A 22,072-nucleotide genomic window follows, 5' to 3' on the forward strand; every position below is an offset into this window, starting at 1 on the left:
TAGCAACAGCCGCGCGTGATCGCAGCCGCGCAGGGGTCCCAAATTTTAATTCGCAGGCCCACATTTCTATCTCACTGCCCCCGCCAGAAGCCCCCAGGCAGATAAGGAGACCAGGCCCCGCCCCACCTCTCCGCGCCCACCCCCAGGGCACCCTCTGGCGACGGAGCAGGTGGAAGCCACGCCCAGGGCGGGGAGCTAACGTCCAGGTGTGGGTGGTTAGCCTTATCCAGCTTCCTCACCCTCTGGCACCAGCACCTGGGAGCCCAGCTGTCCAAGGCAGTGACCCTTTGTCAGCCCCTCCCTCTGTGCCTGTCCGCCCCCCAATCCGGCCCCTGAGACCACCTCTCAGGTAAACCGCTGAACCCAGACGCTCAACTCGGGGACTGCTTTGGGGGGAACCCAAGCTAACAGGCAGCTAGCTAGTGGCCGAGCTGGAACCAGGCCAGGTGAGGGCCGTCGTGGGCCGTGGCCATTTCGACATGACCTTGCCCTGCACGCTGGCCCTCAAAGGCTGGGAGTCGCTGGTGCAGACCGTGGGCTCCGCCCGCGCTGCCCCAGACCCTGCGGGAGAGAATAAGGAGCACTTCTGGTGGGGGGGGCGGGGGTGGGGGGGGGGAGTGGCCTGGCAGCCTTTCCCACTGTCTCTGCAAGCAGCTTGGCCCCTCCCGGGAAGCCTGCTCCGGCTCCACAGAACCGCGGGCCCGTCCAAGCTCTGAGGGCCCGGCTTGGCCTTCCTGTGTGATTATGTGCATGTCTCCTTCTCAGGTGTCACCCCCACGAAGACAGGGCCACCGTGTGCGTGGCTGCCCCAGCCCCAGACGGCGCTCGCGTGGGACGGGCGTGCAGCCCAGCTCTGCTGAAGGCGGGCGGGCGGGTGGACGAGGCCGTCCAGCTTGGTCCCGGCTCCCTCTGCGAGCCCAGCCTGACGGCCAGCGATCTCTCTTTCCCACGGCAGCTACTGAACTCGCTTTCTGTGGACCCCGACGCCGAGTGCAAACACGGCCTCTACTTCCGGGACGGCAGGCGCAAGGTGGACTACGTCCTGGTGTACCATCCCAAGAGGCCCTCGGGCGGCAGGACCCTGGCCAGGAGGGTGCAGCACGGCGATGTCACCCCGGCCGCCCGCGGCGCCCGCCAGGACCAGCCCCTGCCCGGCAAGGGGAGCGTGGGGGCGGCAGGGGGCCCCGAGCCCCCGATGGACTACCACGAGGACGACAAGCGATTCCGCAGGGAGGAGTACGAGGGGAACCTCCTGGAGGCCGGCCTGGAGTTGGAGCGAGACGAGGACGTAACTATCTCTGCGTCTTGAGGGCTCGTGGGCTGGGCGCGCCGCCCGTTTCCAGAAGGTGGTGTGGGGAGGGGCCCTTCTGGCTCTAGCCGGGGCTCCCAGGACGGTGGGTGTGAAGGCCGCTTCTGTTGAGATTGCGGGAGCAATCGCGTGTTAAGTTTTGGGGTTTGGGGAGCCCCAAAGTAGCGCCCCCAACCCTGATGACATCTGCTCTGGGGGAGGGTAAGGTCTTGGCGATGACCTCCAGAGTCACAGCACTTCCTGCTCTGGTCAGTCCCTCTCCTGGAAAGACGCGCCCCTCCAGAGGGGCCAAGGACCGAGCTCTCCTCGGAGCCCTCCTGGTGCTGACCTTGGCCCTTCTTGGGGCCTCATTTTCTCAATCTGTCAAGTGGGGAGGTGGGTCTGGCTCGATCCCTGGGGGGCTCTGGTGCTCGGAAATCCCTGACCCTCACTGTTTCCCGGAGCAGCTGTCCCTGGCAAAGCCTGAGAATCTTTTGAAGGAAAGTTTTCTGGGGAGAGTAAAGGGCTGACCCACCGGCACACAGGGCGACCCAGGTGGCAGGCAGGGGCCTGGACAACCCATGGGACGGGGGTGCTTCTCTCAGCCTCTCAGCACGCTCGCTGTGTGCACCCCTGCCTGCTCCTTAACCTCTCTGGGCACAGGGCGGGGGGCGGGGCTTCCTCCTGTGAGCATTGCAGGGCTCACCCGCAGCCCGCCACAGGGTCCCTGTGTGGACTAACCGAGAATCCGGGAGTCTCTAAACTGCGGCTAGAGGGTCAGTGGGCTGCCTGGGGGAGCCGTGAGCCAGCGGGGGTGTTTAAAGGAAGCATTGGCCTGTTCGCCGTTTCATCCTTGAGAACCACAGTGCCCTAAAGTAATGAACGCTTTGGGTCCCGTGGTAAGGATGCCCCGGGGTGCTTGGGCCGGCCAGCCGGTCCGCAGAGGAGCAGGTGTGAGCTCCCTTCTGCGCCACATCGTTAGTGTCGGCCCTGAGTACCCTGGACCTGCTCCGTGGGGCCCCTCTCTCCTCGGACCTGGCGGCCAGGGGGCCTCGTGTTCTGTTGCACGCGGAGCGTTTCTCTGGGTGGCTGTCTCCTGCCAGCGTTCGGCTGTCTGGCGGGTGTGCACTTCTGCCGCAGGGTCCCTGTCGGAGTGGCGAGGGTGTGCAAGTGTCGAGTCCTGCTGCAGCTGTGGGGTCTCTCCCGGGCGGGGCAGCCGCCTCGACTGCAGATGCGCTGGGCCTTTGGGGTTTTCTGTGACCGGAGCCCGGGCCTCTTGGGAGAGGGGAGCAGTCGGGTCGCTGACTTAGGGTATGGTTCTGGTTCCCTGTCCCTGCCAGCCCCCCGGCTTCTCGTGTAAATGCTGTGGCCACTATGCAGACCTCGCCCTGATGTGGCCATTCACAGCTGGAGGGACAGACAGGCTCCGTTGGAGTCGGGAGAGCCCGCGGCGCCTGCGTGCTGAGCTGGGAGCTGGGGCTGCGGTCTGCACCTGCCCGGTCCGTTCCGTGAGCGACGCACTGTCCCCTCCCTCGTTTCTTCCCCACGACGGCTTCAGAGCCTTGTACTCGGAAGGCTCCCGGGAGTCTGGGAGGGAACACTGGCCCCGACAGATCCCAGAGCCTCTGCCTGTCCTTCCCGAGGCTCACTGGCTGCTCGGCCCGAGCTTCCCATTCCACAGCACGGAGACAGCAGTAGTGACGCCAGTGGGTGATCCTGAGTGAAGGGCAAGGTGCTTGACGTGGCCGAGTCTCCTGGGCTGTTGTTAATACCAAGCCGTGTATCATGGTTCCTGCGGAGGGTGAGAGAAAGGAGCCTTTCCAAGTCCAGCCGCCTGGGACATCCCACGTATCTTTCTTGAAACTCGATCTTCTCAATCGTGACTTTGAAATAAAAAGCCAACATAGAGACAGTGGTCACTGTCACCAAAGAAGACCCCCTTTTCCCCATAAGTGACCCACGAATTTCACTGATGGTTTGGCTCTGTAGCTACAGGAGGCTTTCCCACGGCTGACTGGGGCCATTTTAGAAAATGAAAGATGTACACGGCACCACTGCAGTGTCCGCGGCGGCTGAAACCAGGGCCGGGCCGCGCCCCCCAGAGGCTCCTGTGTCGGGAACGGGGCTTTACGAGGCCCCTGTGCTTCCTGACCTTTCCTGGGACACGAACAAGGCCCAAGGCTGTTGGAAAAACCCTCCGTCTGCGGCAGCCCGGTGCTCTCCCCCACCCTCCGAGAGGCAGGCAGGACCAGAACCCGGGTCAGAGGCGGCCTCCGAAGTCTGTGCGTGGACCGCTGCCAGTGCGATTAACAGCTTGTGGCCGTCGCCTTTATTCTGGGGAGAGACGCCCTGGCTAGTGAGTCATTCCCGGGGGTGTGCTCCGGTTACAAGGAGCGAAGGGCTTGCAGTTCAGGAAATAGGAGAGCCCCCAGGAGAGCCCCCAGGAGAATCCAATTGTGTAGTCTTACCTGGTTTGCAGCGGGATTGGGGCTTATGTGCACATTCGTGGAGAGAAAAATCCGTGCCTTCCATTAGATACGCCAACGCTGGGTGAGGCAAAGAGTCGGCCTTTAAAGGGGCTGCTTTTCCCCGGTGCCATTGCTGTTGGAAAGTCTGGAGCAGCCCTTCCCAGAAGCGTCCCCAGGGGTGGGATAACCAAAAATGCTCCCAGATATTGCCAGCTGTCCCTGGGAGCCAAGCTCACTCCTGGTAGAGAAATCCTGCTTCAAAGGCAGGATGGGGAGGCAGGAGCAAAGAAGGAGGGAGAGGGAGCCTTATGGGGAGTTGGCAAATAAACCGTAAGACCTCCTGGGCCAAGGGGGGCCTCTCTTGAACTCTGCTGGCCCAGCCTTCTGCAACCATGGGCAGCTGCCCGCGGGCCACCAGGGCACAGAGATGACCCGCCTTCGCTCCTTGAGAGGCCAGTGGGTGCACGAGGCTGCGTGGCTCCTGGACACAGCTGGCCGCCAGCTCCACGCAGACGGGGCATCTGTGTGCTGGCCTCTGTCCTAGGTCCAGAGGTTTGCTGTGGTGAAGACGTCCTGTGATGACCCGTGGAAGACCTTCCAGTCTGAGGGCACAGGGAGACATGGAACGGGTAGTACCCCGGGGCAGCCATAACTAGAGACCACCAGCCGAGGGCTTAAAGCAACCCAGATGGGGTCTCACATAGGTCTGGAGACCAGAAGTCCCAATTCCAGATCTCAGCGGGGCTGGGCTCCCTCTGAAGGTTTCCAGGCTGGATCCTTCCGGCTTCTCTCAGCTTCTGGGGGGCTCCAGGCGCCCCTCCACGCTCTGCCTCTGTCCCTATGCGGCCGCCTTCTGTATGTCCTTCTGCATCTCCCTTCTTCCTGCAAGGACGCCAGACATTGGACTTAGGGCCTGCCCTCCTACCATGTGACCTTGTCTTAATTTGGTTACACCTGCAAAGTCCCGTGTCCAAATAAGGTCTCGTTCTGAGGTTCTGGGGTTAGGACACGGATGTCTCTTTTGGGGGACCCCCTTCACCCCACCACAGCAGCTGAGAGTCCCCCAGAGTGGCTGGTTCCCTCAGGAGTGGGGTGGCTCACACAGGGGCCCCTGGAGGCGCCCATAGGGGTCCAGGTGGTAACTCGTGGTTGGGGCACATCAGCACAGGTGGTCTGGAGGGTGGGGTCCAGCCTCGGGCAGGCTGTCCTGCTGCGGGGCCCGGATGTGTCCCATAACCCACAGGGGTCCTGTCCAAGTGCAGGCTCCGACTCAGCAGGCCTGGGCTGGGCCTGAGCTGTGTTCCTAACCTGCTGGCAGGGTGTGTGGTGGCTGCTGAGCCCAGACCATCCTTGGAGGGGTGAGAAAGGTGCAGGTCTCTTCTCCCACGAGCAAGCAGAGGCACCTGCAGAGATGGGCCCACCAGTGTCCACGCAAGCCTTGATCCGCTGTTTGGTACCCCAGAGGTAGCCCCACATGGAGACTAGGCCAAGAGCCCACAGAGCCAGGGAGACCCACTCTCACTCATAACCCCAGTGTATAGGACAGACAGAGGATGAGCCTATGCCCGTGGGTCCTCCATCCTCCCTCCCTGCTCCCCTCCCCAGGCACTGTGGGCTCAGAGGAACCCAGTTTGAAAACTGCTTCCCAGACTCCCCGAAGAGAGACCTTGAGGTGTCAAGACAGGCTTTGGTGCCTCCATCCAGGGGCTGGCCCTGAATGTCCATCTCACGCATGAGAGTCCAAGAGGGGTCCCGTGTCAGAGACCCCAGGACAGCATGACCGGAAGTGGCAGGAAGGGAGAGGAGCGTCTCTACTTCCGTCCCTCCTTCTGTCCGACAGCCGTGGGGTCAGCTGCCGGGCTTCCCATTAGAAGGAGGAGAGCACGCTTGCTTGCAACTGAAACCCATCAGCATTTTTCAAGTCTGGCCTCAAAGCCTGCTGGACATTATTTATGTCCGTGGGTCACTGCCGAGAAGGCCACACACCAGAATCCCGGCCGTGCCCTGAGGTTGAACTTGACCCTGGCTCTGGCGGAACTGTTGAGGTTCCGGACGCGGGAACCCTACAGTCTTCTTTGCTTTCATGCTGCCGCTCGGGGCTCACCCCTGCACGCAGGCTCCCCACATTCCTGCCCCGTGGCTGGCGTGGGCCTCGGGCAGCAAGAGTTTCCCATCTTTGTTAGAGTGGAGGCTGCTTTTCCAACGCCGAGGAGGAGCAGTTGTTTCCAGACTGAGCTTTGGGGTGCACAGTGGGGCCGTGAGGCCGGCCTCCGAGCCCCCTGTGTGCTTCAGACCCTCTGGGCCACTTCCTGGTGGGACGGCCTGGGCGCGAGTGGCTTCCTCTCTCTGGACCTCAGCTTCCCCAGCTGTGAAATGAATGTGATGGTACTTCTGTCCTCCAGAAATGCTGGGAGAATCCGGGGGACGTGAATACAACCTCCCCTGTAGCTCTCCGGCATAGGCTGCTGTCCCCAGCTTCCCACCGGCTGGACGAGAATCAGAAGGCAAATCTGGGCGGGGCAGGGGCCCCCAGGGCGTGGAGACCCTTCATCACCAGGCAGATGCCAGGTGACCGTGGCCGGTGGTGGGAGGGTTGCCATGGGCACGGAGAGGGCGGAGCCAGGCTTCCTGCCGTCTCCAGCAGGTGTCCCAGGCAGGAGTCCGAGGCGGCTCTGGGGTTTGGCCAACTGTGACGGACAGGCACGGCCCTGAGCATTGCAGGGGGTGGGGGCAGACCCTTGTCAGCGCCCCGGGGCCTTGTGGGTGGAGGTCCTCGACTTGAGAAGCCTGAGGTCCAATCCTGGCGTCTCCACGTGTGAAAACAAACGATGGCAGATGGCCCCGGGGGCCTCACGGGTTTGGGAACGAACCCCCACCCCGCGCTGTGTGGGCTCCCCTGCCCCCGCCGTGAGAAGGCGGTTGCAGCCCAGGAACGAGGCCCCCTGCACAAGTGGCAGGAACGGGCCTGGGCTCTGAGCGGCCGAGCGCACAGACCAGGGCCGCGGGGCCCTGCGGGGGTGGTCCTGCCTCACGCCGTTTGCCCTGAAGCACATGGCGCGACCAGCCCCAGCCCCCGCCCCTGGGCTGAGCCCCTCCCCCGTGGGCCTTCCGCACAGTGGGGTGTCAGGGACCCTAGTCTAGTCCTGAAGGTATGATTTCTCCATTCATAATGGCACCATTTCACATTCCTTTCTTTGGCCTTAAAGGTTCTAGGTCTCGTGCGTGTTCTGTGGAGGCTTTTGCGTACCCTGCCCGGCTTCCCTTGGGCGTCCCTTGGCTTTGCCGACGCACACTTTTAAAGGGAATTCTGGACATTCTTTTCAAAACTGCGTCTTTAAAGCACCCCCGAGACCATCACACGGCTCCCCTCGGGTGCCGGGGTTTGGGGGTGAAAGCTTCGGCCCCAGGCTGCAGCTCTGACGTCCTCTCGTGTCCCCAGGCCTGTGGTGCCCAAGTAGGCTCTTTCCGGCTCATCGAGAACTCTGCCAGCTGGCTGTTAACCCTTTGGGGGCTTGGCAGAGTGAACCCCAGAGGTCACAGAGGTCGACAGATGCTCCAGCAGCAGCTGGGGCATGATTTGTTCCCTCCCCGGAGCCCCCGGGGCAAGGCTCGCCAGCGTCTGCGGCCCCCTCCCTCGGAGGGGCGGAGGACCTTCAAACACTGTTCGTTGGGTTTTTAATGTTCCTTACGGTGCTTTTTTATTTCTGGAAGCTCTGTTTGGTCTTTTTCCAAAGTGGCCGTGTCATTTTCTTAGTGGCTTCCTGTCCTTGGCAGGACCTTTCTGTCCTGACATTTCTTTCTTAAGAACAGTAAGTATCGCTGGTCTGTGATCCCAGTAACCCGCTCAGAGTCCCCCGGCAGAGGGGGCCCCTTGTGCAGGCTCTCCTCCCGGTGGGGCTGCCCTGCCCAGGGGTCCCTGAGGCCCGGGCAGAAGCCCTTGTCTGGAGAGGCTTGGGGCTTCGTCGGTCACACGTCCAAGGGCATTAGAGCCCAAACCACCTTGAAGCAAGGTCACGGGCTGTGGTTCCCAGACCTGCTGGGGCCGAGGAGTTTGAAGGCCAGGACCCTGCACGCAGGGGATAGAAGTCCCCTCCCTCCCCACCCTTGTCCAGCTCTGCTCGGCACTAGCAACCCAGGGTGGGCGGGGCCTTTCTGGGGGGGAATCCGGGGCTGCCCTGGAACGACCCCACCTTGGTCGCCGTTCTGAACGCAGCAGCGCCCGGCCCTTCCCTCCGGAGCCGCTCTGCCGCCGCGATCCTTATTTTCTTCTACTCTCTGTCCCACGCGCTGTACTGTTTCCCGTGGAGGGCGGGTGAGTCCTCCACCGGCTTGTCGCAGAGCAGGACCCTGAGTGACTGTTTTCGGTGACTCACCTGTCGTGTCTTCCTTCAGCACGCTGGGCTTGGGCCAGACCCGTGCCAGCACGGGGGGCGCAGATGCCCCTGCCCGGTCCTCCCACAGCTTCTCGGCCGCCTGCAGGGGCAGCGTCGGCTGGTCCCACGCGCGCCTGAGCCTCGACCCCGGTGCATCGCCCCGATGATGCACGAGGCCCCGTCACCCCTGCACATGATGGGACGGTCCCTGAGTGACTGAAGCCCCTCCTCCCGGGCGGCGTGGGCGGGGTCCACAGAAGCCGTGACATGCGTGGGTCATGCGAGTCTGTGGGCCACCTCTCCACGCCGACACACGCCTGGTGCCGGGAACATGGGCCCTCCTCCCCCAGGGCAGCCCCAACATCCCGAGGCCAGGGTCCAGAGGAGGCTCTGGGCCCTCCTGCTCACGACTCCCACCGGGGGTGGCAGGGTCCCTGTCGGAAGCTGAGGACATCGAGGCCCCACGGCCATCGGGGTCAGGGCCCAAGCCCCTCCTGGGCTTCCCCTTCCAGAAGGAGCTCAGGCAAGGTCTCTGAGTCCCTGCTGGCACATGGCACCATGCCCGTGGCTCGGGCACACACACACCGGGCGTGGCTGCGGAGACTCCCCTGGTGGCAGTGGCAACCAGGGGTCCCTTAGTTCCCTCTGTCTGCCCTACGAGGTGCCCAGGGCAGGAAGCGGCCTGTGGGTCCTCAGGGCAGGAAGAGGAGACGGTACTGCCGGAAGCTCTCCGGGGAGCCGAGGGCAAGCAGAACTGGCCGAGGGAGGGTCCTCCCTGATGCGAACCTCCCAGCGATCCCCAGCCCGTGCCTCAGCCACCACGGGGGGCCGTGGCCAGATGGCGGAAACACGTGATCCGGCCTGCCGACTTGGAACGTCCAGGCCCGCAGGTGGCCGTGGGGACGTGGGGGGAGCCCCAGGGGTGCTCAACCACCACCACTGTTATGTTGGCTTCGTTTGTGCCTTTCTTCTTGCTTTGGAAAGGAAAATGCCAGAAACAGTTCTGGTCGGGTCACAGTGTCTGCGAGCTGGGCTCAGAATGGAGGCTTGAACACACTCTGTTTGCGCCGGGAGAGCTCCCGGCCTGGTGGGCATGTCCGGTGGGCACCCGGGGGCCCTGCCCCTGCCTCAAGCTCGCCTGGCGCTCCCGGGCCGCACCCCGGCAGGTCTGTGGCCTCCCAGGTAATTCCACATCATTGGCCTGGCTGGGGCAAGGGGGACCTGGACATCTCATGCTTTCTTCCCGCTGGGGCCGGGCGGCGGTCAGGCTGGGCACCACGTTTGAGAACATCCCGTATGTGCTTTTCCCAAACTGGTCCCACGACCCCTTTCCCAAATCCCGCCAGATGTTTCCTGGGAGAGACCTCGTTGCTCACGTCAACAGAGGAGCACGTTTTCCCAGGCAGGCTGGCCGCACGCACCAGCTCCGTGACCACCGGCGAGAGAACTCTCCATGGGACTGGGAAGAATATATTTTGGGTCTGTGTGTGGGTGAGCAGTGCCCAGAAATAGACCCGGGTCTGGAAGGGGAAAGACAGGCTCTGCCGTGCGTGGGCTCCCGACAGTCATTTCTCCCTGCTCCAGGCGCCCCATGAGATCGTCCCCACGTGCATGAGCCATCTGGGCCGGGGGCGCTGCTGCCTCTCAGGTCTTGTTGTCCTCCGGGTCTTCCCCGAGCTGGGGAGGCAGCCTCGAGCTTGTTGGACAAGGGTGAACACACACGTAAGCCAGTGTGGCCTCGGCTGCCTGCTGGCCACGGAGGGATGGTTCAGAGCAGAGGCAGTAACCATTCACTGTATGGACCCTTCCCGCCAGCTGGGGGGCTGGGCCGGAATGCTAAGAACCCCAGGCTGCCTCTGACTGTGAAGCAAACTTTGCGCTGCAGAGATTTGCAGATGAGGAAATGGGCTCAGAGAGGTCATGCCACTTGCCAGAGGCACACAGGGATGGAGCCAGATGCCAACTCAGGCCCCCGATCTCACGGGCTTATCTGGTGCCTGCTGGACTGGCCCCCCGAGGACAGCAGGAGGATCTGGGCTGCCCCCTCCCACGGCCCCCAGGCTGGGTCCTCCAGCTCTCACTGACATAGGTCTGTTCACAAGCCTGTGCACTGTGCGCCCCGCCCTGGGCCATGCCAGGACTTCAGGCTCTTCCCAGGCTGCCCCGCACAGACCCACTTCTGAGTGCTTGCTCCTCGGGTCTCCGCACTCAGCGCCCTGGTCTTGGCTGGTTCCTCGGAGGCAGCTCCAGGCCCCAGCTCCTGGGCCCGTGCTTCCTGGAAACGCCTCTCACTGTGTAGACAGGCTCCCTGCACAAAGCCCCGTGGGGCTCTCAGTGGCATATTCAGGGCCAGCACGGTCAGCGGGAAGCCATGTCTACCTGGCACCTGCAGACATGCCCTTATTTGGAAGAAGCGTCCTTGCAGGTGTAAGTCAAGGATCTCTGGGCTGAGGAGGGCTCTAGGTGCACTAACAGGTGTCCTTAGCAGAGAAAGCAGAGAGAGATTGGAAACAGACCCACGGGAGAGGCCACATGGTAGCAGAGGTGGCCGGAGGGGTGTGGCCACAACCCAGGATACTCGGAGCCCCCAGCAGCGGGAAGAGCCTCCAGAGGGAACATGACCCCAGGGATACCTCGGTTTAGGACTTCCGGCTCCAGAGCCATGAAGGAATGAGTCTGCATTGTCTTAAGCCTGGTGGTCACTTGTTAGAGCCGAACTAGGACACGGAACCAGGACAGTCATCTGATGAGCTGGCGGAGTGTGTCTCGGCGTCCTCGCTCTAGAACGAGGACAGCAGTAGGGCCCATTCCATAGGCTTGTGGTGAGGACTGAATGAGCAAACACACAGCAGGGCACGGAGGGGGACTGATGCGTCACAAGCTCCCATGGGTCTTGGCCTCCTCACCACCCCGGTTCCCGTGTGTGGCTTTCGTCCAGGTGTGGTGCACGTGCACCGTACGGACAGACACGTGTGGGGCACACATGTTCTGCTGCAGGCAGTGGGGCTGGGGAAGCGGAGGCCCTGAGCAGGACTGGGCCCAGGACAGGACAGCTCCCCTGGGCCCAGCGGTGGTCCCCTTCCCTAGGTGGGGTGCCGCTGGGGTCCGTCTGTCGCTCTGTCTGCGGGCCTGATCCAGGGCGTTCTGCCCACTGCCCAGCTGCCTGCCTTCTCCTGGACGGCTGTGAGCTTCAGTGTCACGGGCTGACGGGTGAATGTGTTTGGCCCACAAGGGGGTTTTTCTTAAAATTCATCCTCAAGTGACACTGGTTCCATTGCTTTCCTCCCCAAAACCTGCAGTGAATCCACGGGCCATACCCATTCCCAGACAAGTGACGTGACTTGGGGTCTGGAAGCCAGAGGCAGGCCCTGAGTCAGCCGACCCCAGTGCCCAGGGCCGGGCCCGCGCTGGCGACACCCTCCCTCCCATAGCTTGATTCCCTTCCCCCGGGACTCCCGGCCAGTCCCTTACACCTCAGGATGGTGGAAGGGAGAGCTGGGTGGACCCTCCCTCTGGGGCAGCCTGGGCTCTAAGCCGTGGGTCCCCTTGAGAAGTCTGCTGGACCGCGGGCCCCTCCGCCAAGGACGGCTCTGGCTCAGGGACAAGCCCTGTTTCTTCACTTTTTGTTGTGTTGGCACTAATGCCATGGGGCACCCAGTTATCTTGGGGTGCTTAGAAAGTCTGCTGATGCTACGTGCCTCGCATCCCCTCCCTGCTGCTGTGGGCGCCTCCAGACAGTCTCCCCTAAACACGAAATTCGGGGAACGGGGGACAGAGAAGAATGGAGAGTCACTGGGGGCTCGTGCCTGTGGCCCACGTTCTCTGGAGCGCAGTCCCCACTCCCGCCAGTACAACGCGCTGCGGGCCCTGCACCGCCCAGACCTCGTGCGGGAAAAATCAAGCACGGTCACAGCTCCCGCGGATGGTCCCCACGCAGTGATCTGATGGGCCCGTGCATCGTGGAAACGTTACCAGGATGAGGTCGCAAACACAGCTACCAGGCCTCAGAGCCGACTCCCATTCTTTTGTTGCGGAGGGCACGCGTGAGGTGACACGGCAGCGCCCGGGCGGGAGGCCTGGTTCCATCCGCGTCACGGCACATGGCTGCGTTTCATCCTTTCCCGCGGCTGGGGGGTACCCCATGCTGCACACACACATCTTTCCCCATTCTCCTGTCTATCCAGACCCGCTGGCCCGGGGAGTGTGGGGGCGACTCCTCAAGCTCCCAGCAGTTCCGGGGGTGGGGGGTTCCCAGCTTGAACAGGCCCACCCTCGAGCCCCTGCCCCGGGCTGCCCAGGGTCCCCAGGGGATGGCTGGGTGCCTGACCCCACAGAGGGAAGGTGTCCAGAGGGGGTCATCTTCACTTCCTCAGCCCTGCCTGGGGACAAGGGGCACCGAGTGCACCCACTGGGGACAAGGGCCCGGGCTCTCGGTTGTGAAAGGTCCTCTTTCGTGGACGTGCTGCTTTGAGCTCCTCAAAGCTCCTCGGGAGTTTTGGACCATGGGACCCCCTCCGGGCCCTGCTGGCCCCTCACCACGCACAAGGGGGAGAATCGGAGCAAATCGAGGCGGTGCCCGGAGGGGTGACTGAGGGGCCGCTGACCTGTCAACCTGGCTCGTGCCGATGTTTTCCGACCTGGAGCTGTCCATGCTCACGGAGGCTTTCTCTCCCCCCAGACCAAGATTCACGGGGTCGGATTCGTAAAGATCCACGCGCCCTGGAACGTGCTGTGCAGGGAGGCCGAGTTCCTGAAGCTGAAGATGCCCACAAAGAAGGTGGGTGCTGGGGCACGGCCCCCCAGGTCCACAGGTGCCCGCGAGAACCTCATCGGGCGGGGCTCAGGCGGGAAACCGAGCGACCTTCGGTGCCACCCAGGGGGCGGGCAGTGGGCGCCCACGTCCTGATTTCCAAGCCTGGGGCGGGGTGTTCGGAGACCCCAGACTACACCCACCGAGAGCTGGCGCGGGAAGGGCGTCGGGGGCATCTGTTACAGACACAGACGCACTGAGCCTTCCCGCTCGGTGTTTCCTCCCCGTGGTGTCGTGGCCGACCCACCAGCCCCCTCTAATCACGCTGCCCAGCCTGCAGGGACTTTCTTTTTCATCTCTGGACACCAAGGGCTGAGGCGCGTCCGACAGCGGGCCCCTGAGCTCAACGAGGCGGCCGTGTTCTCCTTCCTGTGCAGAAAGGAAAGCGGGGGATGGGGGTGAAGCTGTTCTCGGGGGTCCATCAGCCCCTGGCCCCCCAAATCCACTGAGACCCTGTGGGCTACCTCTTTCGAGACAAAGCAGAGACCAGAGGCAGGTTTTCTGGGACGTGTTGTGATTGTACTTTGCGGAGACAGTCTTCAAAGTCAGAGCTTGGAGGGTTTATCTGGAAACTGGGCGCAGTGGGGGCTACTCTGCCTCCCCGAGTTCTGTTCCCAGGGCGTGCCATCTCAGTGGGGTTGGGGGGGGACAGTCCTGTGACTGTCTGAGAATAGATTCCAAGGGTCATGGCCCAGCAGATGACGCGGACCCCCCCTCCCAATCCGGTCTGCAGCTCTACCACATTAACGAGCCCCGGGGCCTCCTGAAGAAGATCAGCTCCGTGCTCCAGAAAATCACGGACCCCATCCAGCCCAAGGTGGCCGAGCACAGACCCCAGACCACAAAGAGACTCTCCTACCCCTTCTCCCGGGAGAAGCAGCACCTGTAAGTGGGAATCTCCCCCCTCCCCCATCCTGCCCATCTTGCCCCTTCCTGGGGGGCCCTGCTGTGTGGACCCCACAGCGTGGTACATGACAGGGGAGATGCAGGTTGTACGACAGTCCCCTGAGACCAGAGAAGCTCTCCGTTCTCCCAAAGCAGTGGGGTTTCAGCCCCTGAAGCACTTTCTCTGAACAGTTTATAGGTCTTGAGTACAGAAGAGATTCAAGGATGTTCTCCAAGATCGCTGTTAACTAAGGAATGGAGGGGTGACGAGTCTTGTCCTCCTGTCAGGGGACATTCAGGAAAACACACGGGCTCAAGGGAGGGCATGTATGCGGCTTGGCTCAAAGCCCCAAAGCAGGGACCTGGGCATCTCTCCGCTCCCCTACAGCCCCATCCCTCTGGGGTCTGTGTTCCTGTGAGAGGGTCTGGCTAACCAGGCCTCCCGAAGGGGCCAAGCTCTGGGAGGCAGGGACAAAGGCAGCCACAGCTGGAGGCTGGAGGCTCAGGGGACGTGCTGCCAGCAAGGTTGCCTGGCAGGGCTGCACCTGTTCTGGAACCTTCCATCGTACCCTGCTCCCGAGGGGCAGTGGGGCATCGCCCTCTGGGTGGGTGGGGCCTCGATGCTCAGAGCTGGAGTGTGGGCAGTGGTGGGAACAGAGAGAACTTGGGCTCTAGGACCCACAGGGACGTGGATGACAAGCGGGGGCAGGGGGGCTCTCCAGGATGCCACTGGTCTCACGGGACATGGAGAGCTGTTTCTCAGCTCAGAGCTGGGGCTTCAGCTCTAGCAAATGTGTGAGTCACGGGGAAGGGCCAAGCGGCGGCCTCCGCCGTTATTTCTCCAACCTCCCGATCGTCCCTGGGATCCCAAATAAGACATTTGTAAAAAGTGGCCCCAAGCCCAGCTCCTTACACCGCCTGCAGGACGGGGGATCCCAGGGCGCCCTCCTTCTAGGACCCGCAGCACCCCGGGCCTCCCTTGGCTCTGCCCTGGCTGCCTCACTTGGAACCCCCTTGCCAGGCCCCGCTGAGCTCCAGGCTCTTTGGGGACAGAGACCCTCCCCGGCTGTACCCTGAGTGCCTGGGGCAGTGGGCGACCTCTCCCAGAGGCCCCCCTCTGCCCTCAGGCAACCTTAGGAAATATGTGGGGGCCAAGACCTCAGGACTGACACTATGGAGTACTGGGAGATTGTCTTCAGCATTGACAGCATCTGATGGTGGGACGGCCCCACTGTCTCATGGTGGGACGGCACGGTCCCCGCCGCTGGCAGTGTTGACACAGAGACTAAGGGCATCGTCAAAGGGAAGCAGATCCTTGGGTGGAGGTGTGGGTATCCAGGCCTCCTAGAGGGGCCTGGGGGAGTGACACGGACTGTTCCAGATGCCCAGGGTCGGGGCACACCTGGCACACCTGCCCAGTGTCATGGTCACGGCTCACGGGGACCGTGTGCTTTCCCAGGGCCTTGGAAACCCGGAGAGCCGACTCCGGTGAGCTGTGTGTCTCTTTCTTCTCACTATTTCAACAGATTTGACCTGTCTGACAAGGATTCCTTTTTCGACAGCAAAACCCGGAGCACGATAGTAAGTACGGCCTGTGGGACTTGCTGGCTCCCCAGCAAGGCGGCCCCTGGGAGAAGCGGGTGATAATTTCATTTCAGCAAAGCTCCTCCAGGTGGAAGCCCGCTCTAATTGCCTGTGACAGCGATAATTAGAATCATAAGCAGAGGGGGGCGGCTGGGGGTGGGGGGGCAGGGGAAGCCCCGCCCTTCCTCCTCCAGGTGGAGCCACAGGAAAGGGCAGGGGGACTCCAGACCCCCCAGCACCTGTCCCGGGCCTTCCTGCGCGGGGCCCTTAGCAGAGCCGGTGGGGCCCCAGCAGAGGAGTCTCGTAGAGACGTCGCAGGAGGGGTGGGGCGATGGAGGCAGATTTCTGGGGCTGGGCCAGAGGAGAGAATGAAGTTTGAAATCGGACCAGGCCGCCCTGCCCTCTTGAAGGTATTGGTTTAATGTTTATCCATCGGCCGCCAATTTGTCCACCGGCCAAGCTGGGCCATGCACGGCTCAGGACCCGGCTTTTCTCCACACAAGAAATTAACGTGGCAGCCAAGCCTCCGGTGCTGCTGCTGCCGCCGCTCCCGCCCAAAAGCCCGGCCCGGGGGGCAGAGGTGCAGGACGGCCACTTGACCTTGAGCAGATGACTGCCCCTCACGGCCACATCCCCAGGCCAGCAGGTGGCCAGACGAGACTCGGTGCTGTGGGTTGCTTTGGTGAGTGGGGCTCGGGCCGCTGCCAGGAAGACAGATCCGGGTCCCGTCTGCTGCTCTCTGTCCCCTCCCAGCCTCGTGACCTGGGGAGGCACCGAGCCTGCATCAGAACGAGAATGGTTCTGGCTTCGAGCGCCGCGGTGCCCCTCCATGCGGGGCGGCCTGGGCCACAGCGCGGTGGTTCACCTGACCCGTGTTACTAATTAATCTTAGCAATTAAATCTCATCGTAGTAAATAAGAAGGAACTTTTTGATGGGAAGACATCAGCCAGCTGGAGTGTCTCGGGGCTGACAGGTGTCCCGGGGGGAGGAAAATAGCTCCCCCGGAGACCAGCCCCTTGGGAGAAGCAGCCACTTTGACTTTTTTTGAATCTTTAGGAAATAGAGGATTGGAGGAATGACCGGCTGCGGAAACCGAGTCACGTGTGTGTTTCAACATGAATGTTGAAGTCACATGACCTGCGGCTGCCCAGATGCTCCCCAGAAGCATGGGGCAGGGTGCAAATTCGTGAATTCACTCTTGCTCTTGGGGGGGGGGGCGTGGAATAGGTGGATGGAAAGCTTCAGACCCCGTCTCACGGGGAGTCTGCTATGAAACAGAGCTCCGTCCGTGATCCCAAGGTGCAGAAAGTGGTTCTGTCAGTGACTGGTCACTGAAGGGTCTGGTTTACTCTGGGGGGCTCGGGGGCTCTCTCCCGGAGACCTCAAAGGCTGGTTTGTAAACCGACCAAGGCTCCAGAGAAACTGACAGTTCAAAACTTTGTCCTTGGGTAGTCAGGCCCCATGGCCTTGGAGACCCGACAGTATCCGGCGCTGGGACGAGGTCATTCTAGGCAAAGGTATGGAGACTGATGGCCTCCCTGCCTCCTTCCCCGTGCTCCTGGCATCAGGGTCACCCAGCACGCTAGTGGGTAGGCGTCAGGATCAGCAGGAAGGGCTGATCGCGTTGGTCTTGGGACACAGACCTTCAGGCTGCAGGTGCCAGGGAGCCATAGATGGTTGCAGAGCGAGGTTGAGGATGTGGTCAGATCTGTTCGAGCAAGATGAGGGCCAGTGGCCAGCTGTGGGAGGGCAGGTGGAGGCAGGTACAGGCTTAGAGGTGGTCATGAATGAGGCCGTGACCCACTGAATGGGAGGCGGTAATTCCAGGAGAGTCAGCGAGGTCAGGACGGGGCCCCCAGTTAGATGCGGGGGTACCGGGGATATGGCCTGAGTGGGTCACTAATGTGTCATCCGCAGTTACTGGTGGGAGGGAAACAGGAGGCAGTGGGCTCCTTTATGGCAGGTGGGAGGGAGTGCTCTGGGACAAGAGCAGTGGGGAGGCAGAGCAGGGGTGGCCACGGCCCTGCAGCCTCGTAGATCTTGGGGACCAAGTGCTTCTCGCAGAAGGACATCGAGGGGGGAGGCCCTGGTTCTTGGGAGAGGGTTTGGAGATGGAGCAGAGCGCTGGGAGGCCAGGTTGCTAGGCCCGGGCCAAGATGGACAGAGATGGGAGAGGGCGGGACAGGGCCGGGGGTGGCCACTGGCAGCCGGTGGGGGAGCTGAGGGCTTGGAGGGAGGAGTGCTGCTCTCACTGTCACGTCTGAGCCGGAGGGCCCGTCACGGTCACCCCGTTTTGCAGGTAGGGAAACTAAGGCATGGGATGGTGAGGTAGTTGCCCGAGACCACACATCTGCACGTGGTGAAGCCAGGGCCAGAGGCAGGCAGACTCCCGAGCTGGGGCTCCCGAGGCCACCAAGTGAGATGTCTTGTTAGTCAAGGGGGCACGGGGCTGGGGTGGCGTGGGACCTTGCAGGGGGCTTCTGCCGCCTCCTGATGCAGGGCGGGATGAGCTCCCAGAACCTGCCCCCACCTCGGGTTTCTAGAACATCGAGGGCTACACCCAGGAGGGGTCCTATGAGCCGGGTGCCCGTGGCTTGGAATCCCACCTGCCTTCCCAGCCGGAAAGGAGAGTAGCCCGTCCCATGGGGCACCAGGGACAATTCTCAACCCCGAAAAGCAGGACGCCGTCAGTGCCTCACAGAGGGAAGGAAGGGAGAGACAGGAGTCCTCCCGTCCCAGCAACTCCTCCCTCAGAACGGCACACCCTCGGCGCGAGGGACACGCGTCTGTAAAAAGCCCAGCCGTCTGTCCTCAGAGGAGAGCAGGTGGCAGTCGCTGGTCATGCGCGAACACGTCCCTTTCCGGCCGTCGTGGGACAGTTTCCGCGTGCCACGGCTGCCTCGAGTAACCATCCGCCCCTCCTTCTTGTCTCCGCAACAGGTCTATGAGATCCTGAAGAGAACAACGTGTACCAAGGCCAAGTACAGCATGGGTGAGGACATTGCTGGGGCCTGAGCTCAGCGCCCCTCCCAGCCCTAATCCCGCCTCCCGTCATCAACGTGGGAGGCGGGCAGCTGGTTTGGGGGCTTTTAGAAGGTTTTGATTTAAGCCCGTGTAGCTGCGTCAGACGGGAGAGATGCTCCAGGCCCGCGGGGCCGTTGTACGGGGCATCCTTCTCTCCGGCTTGTGGCACTTGCAGGGGCGTCTGAGCCTCTCCCTGCAGGGGTGGTAAATCTGGCTGCTGGAAGCTGTAGGGGTGACCAAGGCGCCATCCCCCTCTTTGACCCTCACAGTCCAGGGGCACGTCGCTGGGGTTCTGGCGGGGGGTGATGGCCCAAAGCAGTGCCCGTGCCAGACATGCTCCCAGCTTGGAGTGGAAGGCTCCCCACTGGGGACCCACACAGCTCCACACCGGGCCTTGCTGGAAGGCCCGTCCTCAACACACAGCCCGAATCCAGAACCTGGCACAGATCCATCCGGCCAGGCACCTTCTGGAGCACCCCCAAGCCACAGGTGCAGAACTTTCCTGCCCGAAGTGCATCCCATTGACCCCACCCCCACCCCAGCAGGGGTCCCTCACCGGCCACTGTGGGCTGAGGTCACCAAAACCAAACACTTCAGAGCAAAGGAAAGCCTTTGCCAGGGTTCCTCCTTCGTAAGCTCGTGCATGCCCGCTGAGAGCTATGCGTCACGCACGCCCTCCGGGGCCACGGGCCCGCGCTGGCGGGCAGGAGTCTGTGAGTCCGGGAGAGACTCCCTGCTCACTTGGCTTCCTGCAGAGGGGAGAATGCCTGCCAGGACGCAAGTGGGGAGAGCAGTGTGGGGGCGCACTGGGGGCCGGGCCCAGGACACAGGGAGGAGATGACAGACCCTCAGGGTCAGGTGGGCTGCAGATATCCTAGCCAGTATGGCCGATGGCCAGTCACAGGGACTCCTTCCAAACCTGCAATCTCTGAGCCTGTGTCCTAGGTCAGTGGGAATGGGGGGCTCCCATCCAGGGGTCAGGAGGAGCCTGAGGAAAGTGTCCGTCGTAGGCCCAGCCCAACTTAGAAGCAGCAAGAGTGTCCGGAGTGGCCCCAGTCACCTGGGGTGGGAGGAGGTGTGGCTTCTGTCCTAGACCTAAGTGCTCCTGTAGGTCCCTGTAGGGTCCCCTCCAGAGCAAACCCACATGGTTGCACCAAAGGTTTGCTAAGAGCCCAGGGTCTGGGAACTTCCCAGCTAGAGTTAATCCCTGCTCTGGGTCATCTCCGTTGGCCCGCATCTTAAGTGCTCCCCCTCGTTCTCTGGTGGACCTGGTAACGGGCCGATAGATCAGGGTCCTTGTCGGTACTCCCATTCCACCTCGCTGCCTCGTCTGAAAGCCCTACTCACCTCCAGATTCACTCATTCAACTTGCAGAAAGTACTGATGGGTTCTGTCCCCCTCAGGGGACTTACGTTCTGGGGGAGAAAACAGATAATAATCAGAAAAGCCAGAACATCATCTTGTAAGGGCTGGGAAGGCTGCCGCAGAGATTTAAGAACAATGATTGGAAAAGGCCTTTCCGAGGAGAAGATGCAGATGCTTGAGCAGAGATCTGAAGAAAATGAGGGATCCAGACCTGTGCAAAGGCCCTGTGGCATTCCTGTGTTGAGTGTTCTAGAACAGTGGGGAGGCAGTGAACCTGGATCAGACCCACGTCCGCTTTTATCACAGATGAATTTTCACACACGTGGGCTTTAGCGGGATGCTCCCACCTGCCTCTGGCTTAGATTTCAAAGCCTCCCTCAGGCCCCCTGATCATTCCAGATCACTGACAAAGGAGATGGTCTGTTTTTAGGTGGGCCTCAGGAAGACACTTCCCCCCCATTTCCCAGCGGCGTCGTAAAGGGTTGGGCCAGCTAGGCCACTGAAACCGCTGCCCCACTCACCACCTGCAAAGCCTTTTTGGCCAGGCCGGGGGTTCCGTGACCAGCAAAGGGCTCCTAGAGACTCTGGGGCAGCACTGGCCCCCAAGGGTGTGCGTGAGATCAGGATTCCCGGAGCCCCCTCTCTCCCATCTCCACGCGTGGCCGGCTCGGCCCTCCCTCCACGGCACGGCCTCCTGGGGCCGGGTGCTGAAGGCTCGCCTCCGGGTTCTGGGAGGCTCAGGTGTGGTGACTTGCCCAACGCATCCAGGGCAGGGTCTGGCCGCCGTCAAGGCCTCGGCCACCGCCTCGCCTCCCCTAGGCGTGCGGACTGCCGTGAGCGAATGCTTTCTCCCCCGAATGCAGCTTTGGTCCCCTGAGACGTTTTCATGTAACTAATAGCCCGATGTACAAACAGGGCAAGGAGAGGGAAGAAAGAAGGACTCTGCCCTTTTAAATAAAAGGCGAAAATGTAGTAAATATGGTAAGTGCCGCCCCCCTGCGGGGCCTGCAGGCCCCCCCCCCCTTTGGCTTTTCCAATCAACCTGAAATCTAATTCCAAATTGTATGTGTGTTTTCTGACACCATCAATTTCCCCCCGTATTTCCCTCGTGATTCAGCTTCTCTAACCCCTGGAAATCCACCTTCTTTCCTCTGCAGGCTTGCCTCGAGCAGGTGTGGGTAGTTGGAAAACCGCAGGCTTCGGGTGCCTCCCTCCTCCCAGGCGTGACTGTCTCTTGGGGTTTCCTCTGTGTCTTCCTAATCCTGCCGATAGAGCATGTTTTACCGTCTCCTGGTGGAACCCGGGGAGGAGACGCCAGAGCAGTGGCCTGGCCCTCTGTGCCCCAGTGCAGCCGGCTTCGCGAAAATTCTCGGCACCTGACACGGTCCTGGGACTGCTCTGTTTGCAGGGAGAGCGGCAGGAGACGTACCTGGTCCGTAATTCTCCCTCTGCCTTTGATTTTAAGGTATCACGAGCCTGCTGGCCAACGGCGTTTACTCGGCTGCCTACCCCCTGCACGACGTGAGTGACCTTGACACCGGGTTCGCGCCTGCGTCGTTGGACGCCCCAAATCCCCGCGGGAGCTCTAATTATCCTGCGGTCTCAGTCTCGGCTTCCTGCTTTGGTCCTCCTACAAATGTCAGCGGCTCGCAGGCCTTCCTGGCCAGGCGGGGGAGGGGGGGTGGAGCCTTTGCACCCCTGGCCTCCCTTCTTGAGGAGCGAGCCCACCAAGGCACGGACGTTTGTGGCAGGAACCCTGTCCCGGTTCACCCAAGGGTGTGAACCTTGCTGCTGGCCTGTCCACGAAATGCCCCCCCTGCCTGGGTCTCCCCCGCCACCCTGCCCCCACTCTGGCAGAGGGACCGGGACTCTGCATGTATCCATTTCTGCAGAGCAAGTAGCCAGCTTCCTGAGCTGGATCTCCAAATCCCTCTGGTATCCCCCCGACAAATATAGCCTGTGGCCACAGCCACGTGCTAGCTCAGTTGGGGTGGAGAGGGATGATTCTCCTCTTGTTGTCGCTATGGAAACGAGGGCTAGGGGTCAGAGGGGCACGGGAATGCACTGTGGGGCCCAAGCAGTGTGGGAACCCTGGACTGGGGGCCTCTAGAACGTTCCAAAATGTGCTGCCCCAAGGACTAGGAGCCACAAAGCAGGAGAGAGCAGAGAGGGGTGGGGCTGGGCATCAGGGGACCCAGAGGCTCGTCCTGGCCACGCCCCTCCGCAGCCGGGAGTAGAGGCAGCCCCTGTCCTCTCCGTGCCTCATGTCCCCAT

At 62.1% G+C, this 22,072-nt stretch overlaps 1 protein-coding gene across 5 annotated transcripts in view; it reads left to right on the top strand.

Annotated features, from left to right (window-relative positions):
• ANO1 (anoctamin 1) overlaps positions 1-22,072 on the top strand; it is a 149,866-nt gene that overhangs the window by 79,019 nt on the left and 48,775 nt on the right. For 3 of the 5 annotated variants that reach the window (XM_047692222.1, XM_047692221.1, XM_047692224.1), the window contains exons 3-9: positions 956-1,288; positions 12,808-12,906; positions 13,673-13,824; positions 15,351-15,405; positions 18,350-18,401; positions 20,714-20,779; positions 21,264-21,319. In XM_047692222.1, coding sequence (XP_047548178.1) covers positions 956-1,288; positions 12,808-12,906; positions 13,673-13,824; positions 15,351-15,405; positions 18,350-18,401; positions 20,714-20,779; positions 21,264-21,319 — 813 coding nt within the window. The remainder of the gene's footprint in view (positions 1-955; positions 1,289-12,807; positions 12,907-13,672; positions 13,825-15,350; positions 15,406-18,349; positions 18,402-20,713; positions 20,780-21,263; positions 21,320-22,072) is intronic. The other 2 variants (XM_047692223.1, XM_047692225.1) reach the window with 1 other exon arrangement.

This window comes from Lutra lutra, chromosome 10 (assembly GCF_902655055.1).
Source record: "Lutra lutra chromosome 10, mLutLut1.2, whole genome shotgun sequence".
In the NCBI taxonomy this organism is placed as follows: Eukaryota; Metazoa; Chordata; class Mammalia; order Carnivora; family Mustelidae; genus Lutra; species Lutra lutra.